This window comes from Nomia melanderi, chromosome 11, assembly GCF_051020985.1.
Source record: "Nomia melanderi isolate GNS246 chromosome 11, iyNomMela1, whole genome shotgun sequence".
Taxonomy (NCBI): Eukaryota; Metazoa; Arthropoda; class Insecta; order Hymenoptera; family Halictidae; genus Nomia; species Nomia melanderi.
In genome coordinates, this window is record NC_135009.1 from 3,798,773 (window position 1) to 3,820,443 (window position 21,671).

Sequence of the window (21,671 nt, forward strand, 5' to 3'; positions counted from 1 at the left end):
GTACGTCGATATATGTAGAATTTTTACAAAAAGTCGATTGATTATCGCATAATTTATAATTATGTACTTCTTGCACATTTAATTTATCATTATTAATAGGGAAAGATAAAAAGAGACACGTGATTATAAATCTGAAATATATATGATGTTTATCAGTATACATTTGGAGACTGTTAACGCATTAACCTATGTATCGGAATTTGCAAAATTCTACGAATGTATTAGTTGTAAACATACTGAACCAATTAATATCCGTCATTGGTTTATTATAATATATAGCTTCTATGACAATAGAAAAAATTAGCAATTGCTCTGTTTTAAGCACGTTAATCCGTGTAATTACATCACACATGATCCATTAACATATTCGTGGCATACTTTTTTAAACCATTAACAGATGCTTAATATATTGCCTGAATCTTAACGATTGATACAATCGCTCCCTTTTTTAATTATATAGCATACTACCAATGCGGTATAGTGATATAAATTATCTTCTCTGTTAAAAACTCTGAAAAGATATTTGCATGCTACTTGATTTTCCACTGATGCAGTTATTACAAGAATAATCGACATCGAAATTCAGGTCAGAATTTCACCTATAAAGTAAGTATGTATTTAAAAAATTTTATGGTTTTTCTTGCTTCACTAAAGATATCTGGTAAATATTTTAGAAACTTACTTCTGTATATAAATGAATTTTAACAATACCATATTATTTAATATGGACGAAAAGGCGATCCTTTTAGTAACGATCTTTCATTTAGCGATGAAACATTTTTCTATTCTTTTCGTGGTTTAGTTTTAAGAATATTATATTACAAAATAGTTTCAGACATAAATAAATAAACGTGAAATGTTTCATGTCTACTAAAAATAGTTACCCTGCAGCTTTGTCAATGTTTCATGCTGTTGAAGGTAATCCCTATTTTCTGTTTATTTTCTGAATAATTTATAAAAAAAAGATATATACTCATAATGTCATACATTTTTCTTTAATGTTGCTTCACTGTCAATTTGTTTCTTAAATTAATTTTCAAATTTTTAAGCAAGGAATACAGAACAGTGATACTTTTATAAATTAAATTAAAATATAAGGGTATTTGTACTAAAAACTTATAACTTCAATATTTACCTACCACAGGCAGAGTAACAGGAGTTAAAATCTTTTTTCATAATTAACATCAGAATCAATTAATATTTTAAGAAAAGGCCATTATATAAAGTTTTAAACAAGATGTAATTATAAAATGAACAATCAAGTCGATCGATCACAAGAATGATAAAATGATGTGAAATATGCAATCGTTCAACTTTTTTGTGCATTATATACAGGATGTAAGTATACAATTTAAGTAATGGCCGGTAAGACGATCCAATTTTGCGGATCCTAGGACTGTACAGAAATTTTAAATTATTTAACTCCTTTCATGTAAATATTGTAGTAATTTATGAATTACAAAAGGCTTATTTCCATTTTCTTCTCCCGTTTGTGATAGGTCCTTTCCTAGAGAATCTCTTCTGCATTAAAACCAAGACAGAAATGGCTTCTTAAAGGAGAAACATCAAAGACAGTCCTTTGCAGACTCATCCTCTTCGTAAATCTCGGTTATCGCAGCCGTTTGTCCATGAACTATGCTTTTAGCTTTCGACGAATGGCCGAAAGATTTCGCACAAATGCTAAAATCTTTTGCCACTTCACTGATCTCTTTGCTCTCCTGATGGTCACATGTACTTGGTAATTTAACAGTTGACATGGGATATATATTATCGCCACCATTAGTATTCTTACCAAAAGATGCAAGCGAAGTTGTACCCGATGAGGTTGTAATAATGTTTCGCGATTTATCGACGTCCATGTAGTAATCCTATAACAAAAATAATTCACTGGTTTAGTTTTATAACAATTTAATTTTTCAAAGGATATTAATAGGCATAGTAATTATATCGAATACCAGAAAATTATAGTGAAAGCTTTTAATATACAGTTACCTTTTCTGCATTGAGGGAATTAGTTATTTGAGGTTGAGGTGGACAAGATTGATTGCAATGTGCTAAAGCAATCAAGGCTTTCTGATTTTCTCTAGCATCAACCAAGAATATGCTCTCCTTGACTTCTTTTGCGTTATACTCATCAATTCTGTAATTAGTAGAAATTATCGGTATTATAATAATATTACTTAAATATGTTATAAATAAAAATTCTATATTTAAAGATTATTTACTTGTCATAAATGACTGCATGCAATCCGAGTTTCTTCAAATGTTGAATTGTAGCCTTATCATTATTATCATCTCCCCAGCAAAAAATGATCAATCCAGCATCCTTTACAAATTTAACTTGAGATGGATCCCTAAGAATATCTTCTGTATGGACATTAATTCCTAAGATATCAGCAGCCAATGCATGTCTAACAGCCATTGAAATTGTCTGACACCTCGGATCATGATAAGTAGGATATTTCGAGGTGATCCCTTGTGTTAAAAATACTACCGGGTATTTGTTTTGTTTCAGACGAATCATGGCACAAATATCTGGATTAAAAGATGAGAAAACAATTTTTCTGTTTCCTCCATATTCTAGCACAACTTTGAGTATTATGTCCAAATACATATTGAGATCAAAGGGATGGTTAAGTTCGAAGGTGCCATCCTGCGCATATACATCATGAATTTAATATGTAAGGTCTATTGAAACAAAGTATGCAGACCTAAGTCTATCATATTTACCTTCAATTGCATAGTCCATTTAATTTCGATGTTAAACCCGACGTGTTGTTCTAATTCTTGTAACGCGGTTTTCAGTGTAGGAAAAGGTTGGTGATCTTCTAAATCCTCATCGAAAAATCTTGGATTTTTTTCTCGACCTTCAGCCACATGATAAACCTGCGAAAAAATATTTATTCAATAAGGATGCATGAAATGACAAAACAGTTCAATATGATATATTTTTTTAAGCCAGATGAATTAAACACTCTGAAATCATGTGAACACGTTAAAAATAATATCATGCTCATCATGATATTATTCACATTCCGTGAAAATGTGATTTATACACTTTTCGATGAAGTATACCTTGCACTTTACCTTCTGCACGGTAACAGATACGTGAAAACAGAGGGTGTGAAATCGATGAAGATTACTCCAAAAAAAAGTTGATCCTAAAGGTGAGGATCAAGAGGTACTTTCATAAAAATGGATTTATGAGATCATATTTATACAACGTGATTATCAGTGGATTACCTCTAATACTTATAATACCAGGGTTACATCTTTTAGCCTTAAAATCGAAGCATAATGTGCATATTGTAGCACTATGATGTGATTTTTACAAGTCACATATTGCGGCAGTATGATATGATTTTTGAAAAACAATTTTAGTCAGTTTTAGAATGCATTTTGTATAAGCATGCATCAAGTTGTTTAAAAAACCAATTTGTTATAAATTTTGGCGACAAGTTAGGTGGCGCAAGCGATATGAAAGCTCACCAGTTGGGTAACCCCCTGTTCAGCTTTATCAACGAAATACAGCACCTTACCCAACGAGTCTCCCGGGTAATAAAAATCCTGTTGAATATTAAAAAGAGACAAATACGAATACGTATGCTACTCCTATAAGTTCATGATTTTATGTCATGTATTTCTACCTACGATAGAATTCCCTGTGGCTATCGATTTTTCCTTCAATACAAAAAAGGACATAAAAAGCGAAATATTAATACGCGTAGCAATATAGGGAAGCTGCATTCCTTAGTGGTTAATATCAGGCAAGAAAGATTGTTATTAGATGCACCTTAATATTGGAAAGAGTAAAGACTTATATACTCAAAAAGAAAGTTTAATGATTTCCATTTACATTCCCTGTTGTTGCAGAATGTAAATGACAGTGCAATTTTATGTTACTGATGCTGACCTATTTTATCATGTGCTGTTTCTATTCATACAACTCGTGAACAAATTGTTAAATTTAAAAGAATTATCCGTGTCTGAAAATGACAAACATTTAACAATAAAATAAAAAAATAAAATTCCACATTTCTACTCCAAGAATATTTTAAATACTGTAAAAAAAAACATATATATATATATATATATGATATTGATGATAATAATAATAATAATAATAAATTATTGCATGTTTCAATATAATATAAAATAGTATATATATTCTATAATATAGTATATATAAATTCTATTTTATAAATAAATAAAAAAATATATATACACATATATTTTTTTATTTTGCAATAATTATGCAAATGAGTATATGTATTTATACAAAATGTACCTTTAATAAATGTAACTGCTCCAATGTGAGATCCTTAACAGGTATTTCCAGCATGTCCATAGCTTCTATCTGCTTTTTACGTTTCAAAGAAATAGAAACATAAAAATCATGGTAAATAACAGGTATATGATCTTTAGACAATTGGACATCAAATTCGACCATATCAGCGCCGTGATACGATGCTGTTTTCAAAGAAGCTATTGTGTTTTCGCGTACATTAGCGCAACTGTAAACAATAGAACAATATGAATTTTCACTTTTAATAATTATGTAAAAATCTAACAGTTTTCTATGATTGGAAGCCTGATAATTTACTTTTTTGTATGAAAAGATGTACCCAGTCCTCTGTGTCCGACATCCAGGCCAGACCACCGTTGTTCCCAATGTTTCGCATATGAAATACTCATATCCCATGGATAATCGGGAATTGATTTTATTACAACATATTCCACCGTGAGTTGTCCTAAAATGTAAAAAAACTTATATATTCTTTCTTTCTAAAGTAGTAAGGAAAAATTATTAGAAAAATTTTAGTTGGTTGTCTTACCAATTGGTCTGTGTTTTGTACTTGTAATTGGTACTGTTAAGAGGCCAACACTAGATTGCAATGTGCTAGGCAAGATGTAGCTAAAACCGATATGACTTGGTGGTTCTCCTGGGAAACACCTTGAGCTGTACACGTAGTAGTCCACTAGGTATGCCTGAAAAAACGGTCTACTTAATATATATGGAAAAATACTTCTATTTACGACAACACCAAATGCTTGCATCAGTATTTTTTGTTTATCCATTACAGAGCTTGCTTCAATATTAATTGAATCCAATGATCAAGATCATTCATTTTGAAGAATCACTCTTTAAATTTCTCTAGACTAAGAAACAAGCAGAATTTATGGTATATTAATAATGATCCTTGATCACTAAAAATCGTAGGAATTAAACCATATTGTTCAAGACATTCGTACATCTTTTGTTTCTTTTTATCTACTAAATCTTTTAATCTTCTAGTAGTTTCAAATGTTCATCGGCAAGAGCAACAAATACTAGTGAACAATGAAACGAAATGAAGATAATTTATTTCCTACATAATCTAGCAATGAACCAGACCAATAATTGCCAAATGCTGTATTCTGCCTGGTGACGCGTATCCCGCAACACCTGCCGATCATTCATTATTAAATTTCGATATCAAGTCTGCAAAGCTTATAAATTCGGATTCAGAAGATTGACAGCTTAGTCTGACATTGGCCGCGCAGCGGTGCCACGTATGGTACAGTAGAGTTGGTCAGAGCTAAAAAATATTAGTAGTACACTAAAAGGATATAGGAGTGATGGGAGCCTCACCATTTTCGACGCACACAGATGGATATGAGGTGTGATAGCGTTGACATCTCTAAATTTTTAGGTTTGCTTAGGATAGCTGCGACTCACGTAAATCGACATGGATGTATATACATCACAAACAGGTCGTGTCTACGAAATAACTGCATTCAATTGAATCTTAATAAATTTCAATGATATCAAAATAATTTGTATCATAGGAATTTTATAGATTTACGAGAGGCTAGCCTCGGGATAGGTGCGGTAGGGCGAACGACAATCAAAACCATCATATCTCTGTGTGATGTCATGTGACACAGACGTAAAGTGGTAGACGATGCTTAGCATCGATACATCAGATTGCATGTTAGCATCATCATTTGCACCAGAGGTCTTGCTTTGTACAAAGCTGACGGTTGTCTTCATTCCAGGGCAGTGCGCGTGACATCGCTTCTGGTTTCCAAGGAGGGCAATAGCTGCTGAACAAGTTTAATTATCTTTTACCAAGTAATTTGAATAAGTCGCGAGAGAAGACGTGGCCAGCCTACTCGTGGTCTACTGAAAACTCACATGGTATGGTCAATGCGTATTTTTAGCGTGTCTAATTCTCTCATGAATTACCACCAATTTCTCATTTATTGCTCTGGCAAATTTATAATTTCGTAGTAAACTTTATTATTCATTTATATAATATACATATTAAACAAAGATGTACTTTTGTCATTTGTTTCAAGGTGAGAAATCAAAAGAAGACACCTTATTTTCTTGGTAGTAGTAATAAATACATTTTTGAAGATAGATGCATTTAATCTTTCCATTCGTAGAACTGTCTATATAAAATGTTAATTTTGGCAAGAATACTAAAGATCTATCATGCGTATGTAGTGCATATTATAAAAATTACAAGTGATGCAAGCAATAAATACCAACCAATGGTTATTCATCGAGTCGTGTATTTATTATGATTTTCCGGTGAATCGTCTTATTTGATTACTTACAACAGTTTCAGGATATCGAACAGCAACATTGAAAACAATGAAGTCATCTTCATTATAAGCTCGGCCGAATTGTTCTTGAATCTTGAAGCGGGCCTCTTCATCATTCATTACCTAACAATTATAATAAATTATACGAAAGACTTTCATTTAAAAAAAGAAAGAATATTTTACATACCGCGATTTCTGTAATACTAAAGGCAGGTTGATCAATAATATCTTGTGTATCCATAGAAAGACTATCGTCTACACAATCCCCTCCAAATTGTTGTAACTCTAAGGAATTATGTCTAACTAGATTTACAGGTGTCATCTAAAATATAAACGTATTTGATAAATTTGAATTAAACCTGTTATAAATCTATAATACAAAATTGATAATAAATTACTATTATTTATAAAGTAAATAACACAATTCGATAACATACTTTAATGTGAAGTTTCCTATTCTGTAATCGGTTTTTCCATAACTTAATTGGATTATCAAATAGCTTAAATTGTATCACAGTTTCATCTGTTAACCATCCCCGTTCAATTTTACAGTAACCATTGTAGCACCCAAACTTATCTGGATCTGGCAATGAGTCTTGAGTAAAATTACTGGGTACTGTAAGAATTAGTTTATTTAGGCATATTATTTTAATCGAAAATGTCATTTTGTCATATAATTTTCTGTATTTAATCACATACTGTTTTTCTTAATAAGACGAGGTATCATGTATGTTTCCCATCTGCGAATAATAAGAGTTTTGGCAGAATTCTTAGTACCATTAGATTGACAGATCACAGCAACAAAATATCGGAATTCTATGTCAGCATCAATGGGAAGCGAAACCTTTTGTGAAAATATTTGGCCTCCTCTGAAAGTTATAAATTTTAATATGTACATAATTATACACTATAAACAAATTAATGTATGCACTTAAAATAATAAGAAAATTTTATCCATTATTACTTACTCATTATCATCATCACGAAACATGTCCCCTGCGTCATCATTATAGAATTCTCTACTACCATTACCATCGAAAAACATTGGAGAATCTTGACTGCCATGTTCTTGCGACATCTGAATTGCTTGATTGTGATTCCAAGCACCCAACTCAGGTAAATTACCCACCACGTACAAAACTTCATTTTTTTCTAGCTTGCGCACCTAAATAATTAATAAATTCATATAAGGAAATATAAAATCAGTAATTTTAAGTCTTTGCACTCAAAGTAGTCTTTGCACTGTAAAGAGGAGTAATACGAAAATTAGAAAACAGAAATATTTTATTTCCATATTCCATGTATTTGTATGTTGTACAAAATTTTTAATATGGAATACTTTATATTTTTAATACATTGAATTGAATGGCAACTGAGAATCGCTTCTTGCATGCAAAGGATTAATTACATTCACTGAAAATATCATAGACGTAGAATCGAATAATTATGATTATATATGATTACCTGTACTCTAAAAATCCAGTCTCGTTTCGTTCCCCTCATGTCTGATGTCTCCTCAGTCGCCACCTCTACGAAGTTAGTCTCACGTGGTACCTCAAGCTGCTTGAATTGCTCCTCGTTTTTGTTCTCTATAAAGCACATCCGCTGCATATTACTAATATTTTCTTTTTCTCACTGTTTATCTCTTTCAATTTTCTGTATTTCAAGGTGTGTTCAATTCACATCAGCTAATTTTCTGTAATAATGGGCTTGTTGTAAGGAATGCCTTATTGTAAATAATTTCTTTAATTGAATTGTCAAGTTTATTAGACATAAAAAATTATTTTTCTTTAAATATATACTTGTTGTAGAACATACATTTGCAATGCTTTTTTCAAAAGCATTATATAATATAATATTATATAATAATATAATAAAATATATTTATTTGTATCATACGAAAATAAGATTATCTTTAACATGAATATATTTCAGATGTCATTATGTATTATAAATCAAAGTTTTAAACTTTATCAAGATTTTAAAACTATATTAAACATTAATTTTAATTTATATTTACATTTGTGTAAACGGATAAAACATGATTGAATAATTCATTGATTACTTTTGATACCAAATATATGTTGTCTGAGAGATTAAAGTATAAGTATTTATATATTTAAAACTTATGTCACAAAATATTAAATTAAAGAACAAAGCAAGGTGTATGTTACAAGATTGAACAAGTACACAGGCTAACATTGAAAAGAAATTTATTGATGATAATAGAACAACACATGTTTTAGTGTACCTACATTACATACTTTTATTAAACACCAGGGAAATTGATTTTAATAGGGCAACAAAAAATTCTTAAAAATAAAACAGTTCTTTGTATTCGTACTACAATATAAATTTTTATAACATGTATCAGCCAATATAGGTATAAAAACTAGATGAACAATAAATATCAATTATAATACAGTGAAGCAACCATTAAACAATTAGATCTTAATGCAAGATGTTAACAATACGTCTCTAGTTTTTCATTTAACATTATAAATAAAAAAAGGAGGAATTCATTGCGGTAAATAATAATCAGCTAACTAAAAATCTTATTGGTAATTACAATCATGCAATTCAGTAATTGCACAAGGTAAACTACATAAAAGGAGACCCTAACAATAGTTTGAAAACAACGTTCAAAAAAATTGTCGGGCATGGAAAACTAGAAAAAAATACTAAGTACATGTAATAAAATGAAAGAAAATATCATTTATTATCGTAAATTAATTTTATATACGTTATAACGTACTTTTTCTAAAAATGTGATATACCTACTTCAACAAGAAATCTCGGTGGGTTTTACTTTTAAAGTTTAGTTGGCAGGCTGGTCTTCACCTTGCGTAATAGTATACGTGTTATTTAACGAATGCACAAGGCAGTCGCTTCTTATTTTTTATCGTATTTGTCATAATTCTCCACTTCGCGACGCAACACAACTATTTTAACCGTCGCAAAACGACCCACTGGCACAACACTAACCGCAGAAGGGTTTGCTTCGTGAGAACGAAACAATGGTCGATTTGGCAACGCCGTGAACACGGAAGTGACGACATCGATGGCTCAATAGAACCACTAATTCAAACAGTCTGAATTTACTACTACTCGAAATCTGTCAATCTTATAGTTTTTATATAGATATACATATGTACCAGCTATTCACGAAATTAAAAATTGTACTTACTTAATCATTAAAGTATATAATCTAGCAAAACACCTACAAGTCCTTATTTTTTGTATGTTTTAATAATATTTCTCGAAGCAATTACTTCCTGTCCGCCATATTGCGATTCACACAATAATTTTATTACTAAAATCTAAATATATTTTCCAAAAATGTATTACATATAACAATGTTTCTCTAGATTCTTCATATGAATTTTATTTCTGTAAAAGAAATTTTATATTTACTTTTAACTTTGTTACACCTGAAGTTCTATTGCGCACTTTAAGTTAATGTTCAATTCGATAGTTGCAAAAATGCAACACACTCGAAGAATATTCATCAAATTTTTACATGATCTTTTAGTTTCAACAATAGATGAAAGTTGCTGTTGTTCTATTTTGAAATATCAAACAAAGAAATAAATTCTTAATAATCTTTATTTTTTATATAAAAGTATGAAGGAGAATAAATTTTAATGTATTTCAATGGTAGGATGGTAATAACTGGCTACAGGAAAGCAGTCGTTAAAAAAATGTCCGCATCGATCACGGGGGGAGGTAGGCTCACGATAAAAGTCGTGACGCATTAAAGGAGGAAATTCTACTCATTGCAAGTTGATGATAGGTCTGAATTATGGTTGCACATTTTGCTACGATCAAATGCAATAGGACGTGTTCAACGAGTTTGAACTGAATAAAAGTGAACGTACTTGCATTTTATGAAAACAAATAATCATGTATTATAACAAAAAAAAAAAAAAATAATCATACGCATTTGTATGATTAAATAGAAATAATATTTTTTTAATCATGAAGACGTCTATTATTTTTTAAATTTCAACAATCATTAACACGTTGACTGCCACGAGAATTTTCAGCGTCTTCTATAGTGTTACTTTTATAGCAAAAATAAATAATATTAGAAATAATTATTAATGATTTGCTATTACAATTCATACGTTATACTACTGCCTAATTGCTTACGTCACTAAATATTTTTATTCGATATCAATTTTCTTGTTGGAATCGTTTTCAAGCTATTTTGAAGTCTCCTCAGCGGTGTCGACTGTCGCAGTTAACATATTAACAATGAACAGACATATACGTTTTTAGCTAGAAGCAATATAATAGAGAGGGAAGAAGAAAGAAGACTCGTCAGCTAATCAATCATTGTTCTCTACAATCATGTTACCAGTATTGAGCGGTTGGTTTGTTATACTCTGAACCATAATATAACAAAAATCTAATTGTAAGCTTCAATTGGTCTTCTGCGTTTAAGTTATATGGAAATATAAATTATGTGATTAGTAATAGATAAATAAATAGTGTTATTAAATCTGCAAACCAAAAAATACAAGAGTATAATATTATAAGTAATTTGAATATTTATTGTAATTTTTTGTCCATGTCTATAAAAGTATTATTGGAATTCTTGAATATGGTTTGTTTTTACCTATTCACATCTCAAACTTTTTCAACTGAAATATTGAGCAAGAAAATAGATAATAAATAAAAAATTTGAACCTTTAAATTTTTCATTATATTTTCATAAAGATGTTGTCAATAGATTATTGGAATTTCCCAATAAAAAATAGTTAAAAGACAAAAAAAAATAATGTGTATTATAAAGTAGTTGAAACATCTATACACGTGTCGCATACATATGTACATGCATATGTATGAGCATCGTACGTCGTTAAACTATATTTTTATCTCACTCTGAATAAGTCTCGCTTATACGTTGAGCAACTGACGGAACGTTATAGTTTCATGTGTACAATAGAATGGACCTTATTTTTCGACCATCATATTTTTGTCGGGGTATCCTTTAGAAGTTGTCAGACAGGATGAAAAAATAATAGGTGCAAAATTTGAAATCGATTGGACAACGGAAAATAGTGACACGTCGTGTTTGAAAATTTGTTATTCTTCTTTCGTTTTTCTCCATTACAGTATATCGTTAGCATACAAAATTATACATCGTTGAATTTGTCTTTGTATACTCTACAATAACATAGAAATAAAATATAATATTATCTTAAAAAAAAAAATCGTGACCTTGAAATCTGAAATACTAACATTCACACAAATTTATTCTCTTTGACGTTATGTTTATCTTATCAGACTACAATTTTCTTCTAAGACATTTTTTCGTATATTTACAAATAATTTATTTGTAACTATTATATAAGATATTCAAATTTCTTTCTTTAAACAAAAAAAGGTTAACTGAAAAAAGACCACTTTAAAAACTATAAAAAATAATATTTAGGGAAGTAAGAACTGAAGGTATTATTACGGATTTAAAATATTTTTTTATTCCTTAAAATATTTTACATCTTTTGTAAAAATATATTGTAATGGAGAAAAACAAAATACAAAAATAACACATTTTCAAACAATTCACAATTCTAAGGGGTGTCCCGAAAAAAATGCGGTGTTCGGAAAATAAGGTCCACCCCAATGTACATACACAGTTGCTGTTTCTTATTTAAGTAGTGCATGCACGTTATTGTCGCACGACCGGTCCTGCAACGAATTACAATAACGCGAGATAGGTTCACGGAAGATCATCGGGGACCAGAAAATTCTGTCTGTAAAAATTGTAGATTTGTACGATAGAAAAAATTGTTTTACTCCTTGCCCTCTAATTTATTTCTTAACTGTGATCGATACAACTACTTTGCCATTAATAATTTATTGAAAAAAGAAAGAAATTTTAATTATATTCTATATCTACATTCACTCTAAAGTATAATAATTGATATCAGAAGAATAATATTTAATTTATAAATATACTTTGTAAATATACTTTTGTTAATATACTTTTCTCGGTATGCAACGTTTTAAACATGAACTTCAAATCAACCATTACTTATGTTTCCATTTGATTATCAAAATAGAATTGTTACTATTTAATTTTGTTTAATAAAAGCTTTTCATTTATATAGAAGGAATAAATTGTGTATTAAAGAACTATGTGTTAAGCGGTTAAATTCTGTTTAAAATTTTGATCACGAATCTGACACGTCATTATAAAACAAGGGGTTAACAGTATATTTTTTAAAGTAACTTCAATCATCACTTTTATTATATATAAACAAGAAAAGTGGAAAGTTCATAAATTCTTTTGTAAACGGAAACTTTTAAAATAGACCATGTAATTTTTTTTAAAAACATTGCAACTTCAATTCATTAAGAGCAGTTAATGTTCATGTCAATAAAATTTTAGCAACGCTGCGATTCTTATATTACGTCTTAAATTACAACCGGTGTCCAATAACGTTACACCATATTAGAGCGGACCTATTGAAACGTGAAAGGTGCGCGAAACGGTTAACAGCCGTAGAAAATATAGCCTGCTATTATCAAGTTGTTGAGAATTGCAAATTGTCGAATTTAAATAATTTAGAACGTAGGTATGCGTTGTTAACGATAATAGTTTTGTATAAAATGTTTATCCTTAATATTTTTTTCAGTATCTCCGACAATGGTCAGAGTTTTACATTTTCAATTAATACCGTTTTAAGCTTAGTCAAACATTTAAGTTATAATTAACTTGATTAAGTTTAACTTAAAATAAATTATATTTACATTAAACATTTATATAGAAGTCTCATGCAAATGATTGCTATTTTGTTATTAAACACAATGAAAAGACTTAATTACAAACAAGATTAAAAATTACAGTAGTGATGCACGATTATTTTGTTCTTCCAGTTTATAGGTCTATTAATTTATCGAGTTTGAGTATACTATTAAAAATTATATTTTCTATTTTACATAGTATTATTGTATGTACATATAATATTTTCTTCTATACAGTAGTATTTTATATAAACATATACAATCTACCATATAGCAGTTAAGTAATAATATATTAGAAGTCAAATGATCTAAATAAAATTTCAGTTTCAAAGATATTGGCAATAGGTTTTAACGATCTTTCGAGTAAGACTGCGCTCACTGTCAACTGACAACGCACTATAAATTATTTTGTACAATAATGCCATCTTACAGTCGTTATAATTAAACACAACACAACACGTAATATTGCATGTACAGTTAAGCAATGAAAGGCAGTTACACAATGTTAAGCACACTTGTTGCATTCTGTTTATGCATTTTCGTTTTACTTGCTTCACGATAGAGAAATTTGTAATATATTGTATTTAAGTAATTAATTTGATACAGATCTATATTTATTAATTTATTTAATTTAACATTGCCTTATAATCATGTAACCTCTATTTGAAACTTAAAAATGCATTCACAATTTAATGTATCATATACTTTGTACTAATAAATTGTATTATTTTTATTGGCTACAGCTACGAGATTTACAGTTATTTACAACATTTCAGGTTCCACAACTCTTTCGAAATTTATTGTACATCGAAATGTCACGTTTATTTACCGAGCATCTGATAAAATTATCGATGATTACACGTGTGATAATAAAACGTTCAACTATTAGGATACAATTCAAAGAGAAAGATAACATTTTTTAATGATATAATTCGAATGATCGAATAATACAGTCTAATGCAACGTGTCTTACGGAATTTAAATGAGGTTCAACGTGTTGATCAGTGCACCTCAACCTGTATTGATTATGTTATTCCATCCACATTGAAATTGATATTTTAGCTGGTAATTAAATGACACAAACAATTTTTCTCTAACAAACTTATTTTTTTTCATGAAACTTTTATAAGAAATCGAACCATTTTAAATTGTTTATTATACCGTTTGAAAATAAAATAAATCAATATCAGTGACTAACGTTTATTTTGAAGCGAACATTGCAGCTGAATATTCGAGCGTATAGCGTTTCTTTCTTGCAATTACGTCTTGTAGACATCTATATTTACAAATTTATTCAATCTTTATAAACGAATTGCGTAACTTTTTCCACAAATTATTAGAGAAAACTTTCTTTGAGCATTTACAGAACTCGCTTTGTGTATACTATGTCGATTTCAATACAATTCCGTCATTATTCTTGCAACATCTGGAATCTATAACTGACAGGGGATATTATGTATTGTCTGCTGTATAGAAAGTTTGTATAGAATGAACGAAGAACCTTTGAATCATCAATATGATCCAAGCGGAAAATTGCGCCTACTTCTCTTTATAAACGTGTATTTGGTTTGAAAATATCGCAAACATTGTAATTGTTAACTTTACAAGAAATGTTGCAGTACAAAAAAAAAATACTAAATGCAATGTATTTCAATGTTTGTCAGAGGACAAGATGTTATGTCCGTGTATTTTATAGAAATAAGGATACAAAGGAATTTGACGACATTAAATAAAAATACTCTTCTCGCACCCGATATAGTACTCTTATCTATAAACATTTATTGGCACGTGTTCTTCCGCCTTGCAATATTTCACGCCGTAAACCCATGTATTAAGCAATCGGTTAAATATAACTTGCAGAATTACTTTTAGTTCCTTTAAGGTAGACAAAGATACGTGTACTACCGTTTGTCCGATGAACAATGAACTTGACTGCTGTAGTAAAAGAGAGGTAAATAGGTGTTTCACCACTTATGCAACTAAAGTTAGCACATGTGACTTAAGAAAAGTGATAACTCATCAATTATAAAGCAGACGGTGGTACTACTCTTTATAATTCCTTCTTGTCTAGTGAACACTATAAGTGATCAAGTGTTTTTTCACACGGTGGAAAAATAAAGGACCGTATTTGAAAAGCAAACGGGCAGAACGGATAATTATTATTTTTACATTCTAAATTCGATAGATTCTTTTATTTTCTTATTTTTATGATAGTTACTGCTGCTGCAAATATTTTCCTTTTATTTATCAGGAATGTTAGATATTTTGTTTGCGTTGCTCTAAGTAAAACTATAAAATTGTTCACCAATGTCGCATAATCTACTCCCTAAAAGCAAATTGTTATTTGGTATTATTTGGTATATAGATTTATGTGAATTATTCTAATATCCAATTAAATAATTTAACAAGTAAATTATTGATTCTACCAAACGTTTCCACGTTAATATCAACATATGTTTAAGCTGAATAAATCATTCTATGTCACGTATTTATGTTTACACGTAAAGTGAGCTAACATATGTAAGAATTGTATACTCATTAAATACATATTTTTCTAATAAGTTATGAGATAAACTTTCTTTCCGTGAATGGAAAGCTAACCAGTTTTGAAGTTGCTTGGTTACTAGAATTACTGAAGTATATTCGATTGCATTTAAGATATTCGTTATTTACTGATTACAATTTTGTATAATTTTCACTGTTCACGGAAAAATATCACGCGATCAGGTAAGTGAGCCATTACGTAATAAAATTTGTGTTTTAGAAAACGGTTCGAGCAGGGGAACTGCTCGGACTAGAGTGTCGCATAATAGTAAGCCGTGGTGGAAGTCGTACAGTATTACTTATCGATCTGTTCAGATTGTAGATACAGTGATGCAAAAGCGTGTTAAAAGTTTCTAAAACAAAACTATATGTAATCTAATATTATATTTTTATTAGTCCTTTTTTATTAACAAACGTCCCTTATACGTTTTTAACTACCACACTATTAATATTTTTAACATATAATCAAGGATTAATGTGTAAATTAGTATAATTAATTATCCTATTATAATAGTGTTATAGCTTAAAGTATAATTCCTGATTTTCGGTTTACTTGTGTGAATTAATTTGCTTCCAAAGTTAATCTTTGAGCTTTTGATTGAATTGAAATTAATAAATGTTCGAATGATTCTTGGTTATTAATTATTGATTGGAATGATTGTTTAATTAAAGGTAATAAATGTTTGAAATGTTAAGAAAACGATTGCTATACAATTACTTATAGCATCATTTAATTTTTCCCTCCTTAGTTAGGAGTTCTGTAAGCAGTCAAATATTCTTGAACGGCTGCGAATTTCAATTCGTCATCGATTTCAATGGATAATTTATGAAATTTGCTTCGTACCCTTGACACGATTCATTATTTTTTTATCCACTAACATCGATCAAAAGTACTTCCTCATTGCGACTGCTTAGCGTCATTGTACGAATACGTAAACTATGTTACTCAAAATTTGTAAGTATTATTTATAATTCATGTAACTGGTGATTTTTAACACGTTGAACGCCGCACGATTTCGCAGGGGAAAATACACAGAATGGAAAAAATATGATATTAAATCATTTGATTGAATTGCATTATCACTATTCCACGTTCATCTAGCTGAATGTCACTGTATTATGTAGCATCATTTACAATATAGACATGTTTTCATATAATTGTCGTTTCATTGAGTGAACTATACCAATTCGATTTAGTCGGGGGTCACTGGTGACCCCCATGGCATTCAACGTGTTAATTTAAATGGTACTGTTACGGACGTGAAACAAATAACGAATTTATTTTAATTTTTATTAAGAATATTACATGAAATTAATCAACTTTGTTTCATAAATGTGACACACATTGCTGTATTTAACAATAAAGCGGAACACGCAATATTTTTGACATTATTGTTCTTATGCAATACCTACACGTGACGAAAGCACACACATTCACGGCATGACGTGCGTTATTTTATGGCTGGCGAGATAATTACAAAAAATTGCTTTGCTTCAAAAGTATTCTTTTTTCACTATGTACTACTTCAGTAACACAGTATGTTATAACTTCATTGTAAATATAATATTGTTGATTGCATGTTGAATTTTATGAACATTATTTAGCAAATGTTTACGTCGATTTTGATTGATACAATTGCACGAATATGTATCCCAGTTGTCTGGTTTTAAACCTCTAATTTTCAAAATTTAAATGAACGAACATTCATTTTTCTGGGAACAATGGAATAAACAGTACAATAAATGTCCGTAAACGTAGTGTTAAGTAATTTAATGAAGTCTTAGATTGTGTGTTATTAATGCAATTTACAGTGCGTAACTATGTAGTATGTAACTGGAATATGTAAGTGCTCCTTTACGACTCTACTGTTAATGCGACCACTTTAATATAAATAAATAAATAAGTAAATAAATAAATATAGTTCAACTGTACCATTGTTCCAAATTCATTAATCCGGTTGGAACATAACATTTTCTAATAAGCATACATAAATTGTAAAGAAATGTTAGTCAACTAACAAAATTTTTCATTCGTTTATTTTAAAAAAAATTAAATAGAAATCAGACCGTTTCTAATTTCACACTTTAGCTCAACGTGTTCATTTTTCAGCCTTGAGACATTGACGGCCATTCTAATTTCCTCTGAGCGTTTCTAACTGAATGATTCGACGCGATCAGATGCCAGAGACATTTTACAATCGAGCAACAACTATGTAGTACATATTATAATGTTACTTGTTTAACGTAGGCAAATAGAATAATCAAATTATTTGACACATTGTGTTTTACATTTCTTTATTCTCCGTATGTTATCAAGAAACAAACTTGAAATATTGGTACATATCAATGATAAAATAGCAATAAATATTGTTGACAGTTGCTTATGACGTATATGGAATCAGAATGATAATAATTTTTCAGATTATCATTATTGTCAATAATAACTTGCTCAATTATGTAAAGAATAAAAAAATAGAAAAACAAGCGTTTATTTTGGTATTAAGACACTTATAGTTCAGCTTTTGAATAATTGCATGCGTATTATGGAAATCTATGAGTCCACTATAGTCAGCTGACGTAAAGCCAGGAAAAGTTGTTTGCCTTTATCAGCAGTGTTCGTTTATCAAGTATACCGCACATTCTATCGAATAAAGTGTGTAGTTCAAGTTCAAAGCCTGTGAAGAAGTTCGAGAGATTTTTGTCATGATTTTTTTTGTATTAATTTTATTGTCGTTAAGAAATTTTCACCCGAATCACGCGTCATCGTGAGTAATTTTTAGCTATGCAAATTAATAAAATAAAGTAAAATAAAGTAAAATAAAGTAAAATAAAGTAAAATAAAGTAAAATAAAGTAAAATAAAATAAAAATATTTCACATTTTTAAAAAAATGGGGTAAATTTCTAAAGTGGTTCTAAAACTTAAAGCGTTGACACTCGCTTTCTCAAATCGCAACAATCGACCGCGCAACAGACTATACAGCTTGCATGATTCTAAAAAAAAACTGCAACCTATATATTCTCTGACAGTATTACAAAAAATCCTTAGATAAAATAAATGTGAATTGAAACAATAATCACAGACATAAAATGATAAGAAATCGAGGAATAAATACGATATTGTGCTTAAACTTGATTTTTGCTGTGATAAATGTTAATACTATCAATCGAATGGGGAAATCTCCTCACTTTGAAGTCTTTGGCGCGCGCGCGGTTGTGAAATTATTAATAACAACAAATGTATTTTTATCCGTTTCATTCGAATACAATGTGGACGAAATTCTTAGCTGAAGAAACCATTCTGTGCAACGTTGGCTGAGTCAGCTGTGGACTTTCGGTTTAGTATAAAGTCATTTCATTTTGACTCGCATAGTTTCGTGCACGACTTTGTATATATAAATGTATAATATGATATAAAAAAGATCTAAATATACAAAAAAAATGAGATACTAAAAACACTGCCATATGTGAGAACAATAGATTGTTGAATTTATTTTTAACACTGAGCAAGCATGGAATTGCACATGTGTGTGTGTTGCATGGGTGAGTTTCATGTTACATCTGAATACCCGCGCTATGCATATTCATGTTAAAAGGTGTTGATGATTCTTCAAAATATTACAATACTCAGTGAAAAAAAAATCAATCAATCAAACGGTTACACTTGTTAAGAAATAGTCCTATTTCTATTGACTTTTGTTTTCAACGTATCGGATAGACAGCTTCACGAGAAATTCGATTTGAAACACACCTTGAAAAACAAATTGACGGAAACAGTCACGTATCGAAAATCAAATAATGTTTCTTGGCTTGTAGGTATGTTAGTGATAGCGATAATGCCTAATGTTACTCACTACGTCTTGACACGTGCACTCAAATCAAGCTCTTCTTCTAGTGGGTATCATAGCAGACGAACTAACTAAAAAACGCGGGACCGATGTGTTTCACCAACGAATGATAAACGCGGGCACGCATCGCAGTAAAAAAATATATTCTAGCAAATATTAGGAACACGAGTTACACACAAGTGAACGATTTAACAAAAGAGAGACAAAGGGAGAGTCGATGAAAGGGACAGAGAGAAATCGTCAAAACACAATAACGCAACCTCCGTCGGCGTCGAAATACTACTGACTGTGGAGTCGAGTTTCAATCGGGTTATACAAACCCCACCACTTTTCTGTTCCTCTTGTGTACACATGCACGTGACTGCCCGATACGTTCCACATTTATTCAAGGCTTGTGCATAATGCTAGATATGTCAACATAATTTGATTATCATACCACGTACAAACATATTGTAAAGGGACAAACATTTTATGTTACTTCTATCAAGTTAATTTTTTTCTGTTTGTACTTCCACGATGAAAACTGTAATAAAAAATTATTGCTGTTTTATGGGGAGATAAGGAAAATTGTTGCGTAGAAAAAAAAATGTTTTTCCAATCTTTATGTCTTACGTTGTTAACCATAGATAACTAAACATTCGTCCTAAATAATCTACCGACCTTTACCATTTTTGTGAATTTCAATTCGGGAGCACACTGTTAAGACATGTCAAAGCTGCAAACGTTACTTTCGAATGGTTTTCTGTTTTTTAATTAAAAATTAATAATACATATCCTAAGCTGTGCTACTTTTTTTGAAATAATAGATAAAAGAAATATAAAAATATGCATATCTTTAATTTGTAGTATGAGTTGAATGTTTACTTACGGAGTAACACTGATTTAAGTTTAGTTATCTAGGATTAAAATGATTGTATCTGAAGCTAAAGCGGCTAATGAGAGATACGTTATGGAATAGAATGGTTATAAAAATTGTATTATCGGAAATTTCAATGCTACAGTACCAGTGATTTTTGTTTGAATCATCTCAAAATCAAATGTGTGCCGATAGGCTAAATATTTGTAATGCACTATGATTTATATTAAAATGAAACAATTGTTGATTGTCAATTGCAATAAATATCTAATAAACAAACATTATATGCAATATAATTTCTAGATTAATTAAAAATAGTATTTTACGAATGGATATGGATTCTTGAATAAAGTGTTTTTAAAGATTTGTCCTGGATATGCAGCCTATACTTACCGAAAAAACTGATATCTTTCGGATTTGATTATTAGATCATTACGTAACATTAAGTATCTAGATTGGAAATTGTAATCAACTTTCGATTGTATCTTATTTTCACAAGTAAAGTATTGAAGAGTTATTATTATCTGACTAATGATTTTTGTTTTAAACGATTATTTCATGTGATCGAATAAAATTCTAGCTCTAACAGATATTTATGAAGAGGTATAAGTAATATATAAATATTGTCTTAGGTTTATAAAATAAAAAAATATTTTTATAATAAATACTATATAGTTAATGAACAATAGTACAACATTTTTTTCATTATAATTTTTTGGATGTTATCAGTTATTATTATATGTTATTTTTGGTTTAGTTAACAATATACATTTGTCAGCCTACAATGATAGCAGCGGCTAAAATAAATGCAATAACCACAGACACATTTTGTAGATATTGTTTTTCTAATTCTCGATAGCAACCGATATTTTTGATGACCGGATTTGTTGTCGACTCAGCCAAAAGAAAACAAAACCGTATCGCTCTTGCCGGCATACTTAACTTCCCTATAAATGAAGCGTAAGACTCTATTTGGCAATTAGTTCAAAATATCAATACATTTATTGTACTTCTCTTACTTCCAACTACCCGTGCAGTCTAAATGAATTACATACAATTTTTTTTGTCATTCAAT

General features: G+C 29.9%; 1 protein-coding gene across 5 annotated transcripts; it reads right to left on the minus strand.

Annotated features, from left to right (window-relative positions):
* Positions 1-123: 123 nt before the first annotated feature.
* LOC116435247 (glycerophosphocholine phosphodiesterase GPCPD1) lies at positions 124-20,038 on the minus strand. Of its 5 annotated transcripts, XM_031994677.2 has the most exons (16): positions 9,376-10,200; positions 8,059-8,290; positions 7,563-7,759; positions 7,294-7,463; positions 7,032-7,210; positions 6,782-6,916; positions 6,607-6,717; positions 4,836-4,989; positions 4,604-4,751; positions 4,289-4,514; positions 3,490-3,567; positions 2,731-2,886; positions 2,226-2,653; positions 1,993-2,140; positions 1,793-1,868; positions 124-1,718 (listed from the first exon to the last, which is right to left on the minus strand). In XM_031994677.2, the coding sequence occupies exons 2-16, from the start codon at positions 8,203-8,205 to the stop codon at positions 1,699-1,701; spliced, it is 2,373 nt and encodes a 790-aa protein (XP_031850537.1). In that variant the 5' UTR covers positions 8,206-8,290; positions 9,376-10,200; the 3' UTR covers positions 124-1,698. The 5 variants fall into 5 exon arrangements, with proteins under 5 accessions (XP_031850537.1, XP_031850535.1, XP_076228381.1 ...); XM_031994675.2 differs by lacking the exon at positions 9,376-10,200 and adding an exon at positions 19,747-20,038 and having other exon boundaries at positions 124-1,868; positions 8,059-8,183; XM_076372266.1 differs by having other exon boundaries at positions 124-1,868; positions 9,376-10,210.
* Positions 20,039-21,671: the final 1,633 nt, after the last annotated feature.

Excerpts from the sequence above, each read along its gene's own strand:
- LOC116435247 (XM_076372266.1), bottom strand. The coding sequence starts at position 8,205 with ATGCAGCGGATGTGCTTTATAGAGAACAAAAACGAGGAGCAATTCAAG. Across the intron at positions 4,752-4,835 it reads TACAAAACACAGACCAATTG|GACAACTCACGGTGGAATAT; the intron begins GTAAGACAACCA and ends TTTACATTTTAG. Across the intron at positions 2,654-2,730 it reads AATGGACTATGCAATTGAAG|GATGGCACCTTCGAACTTAA; the intron begins GTAAATATGATA and ends GTATATGCGCAG.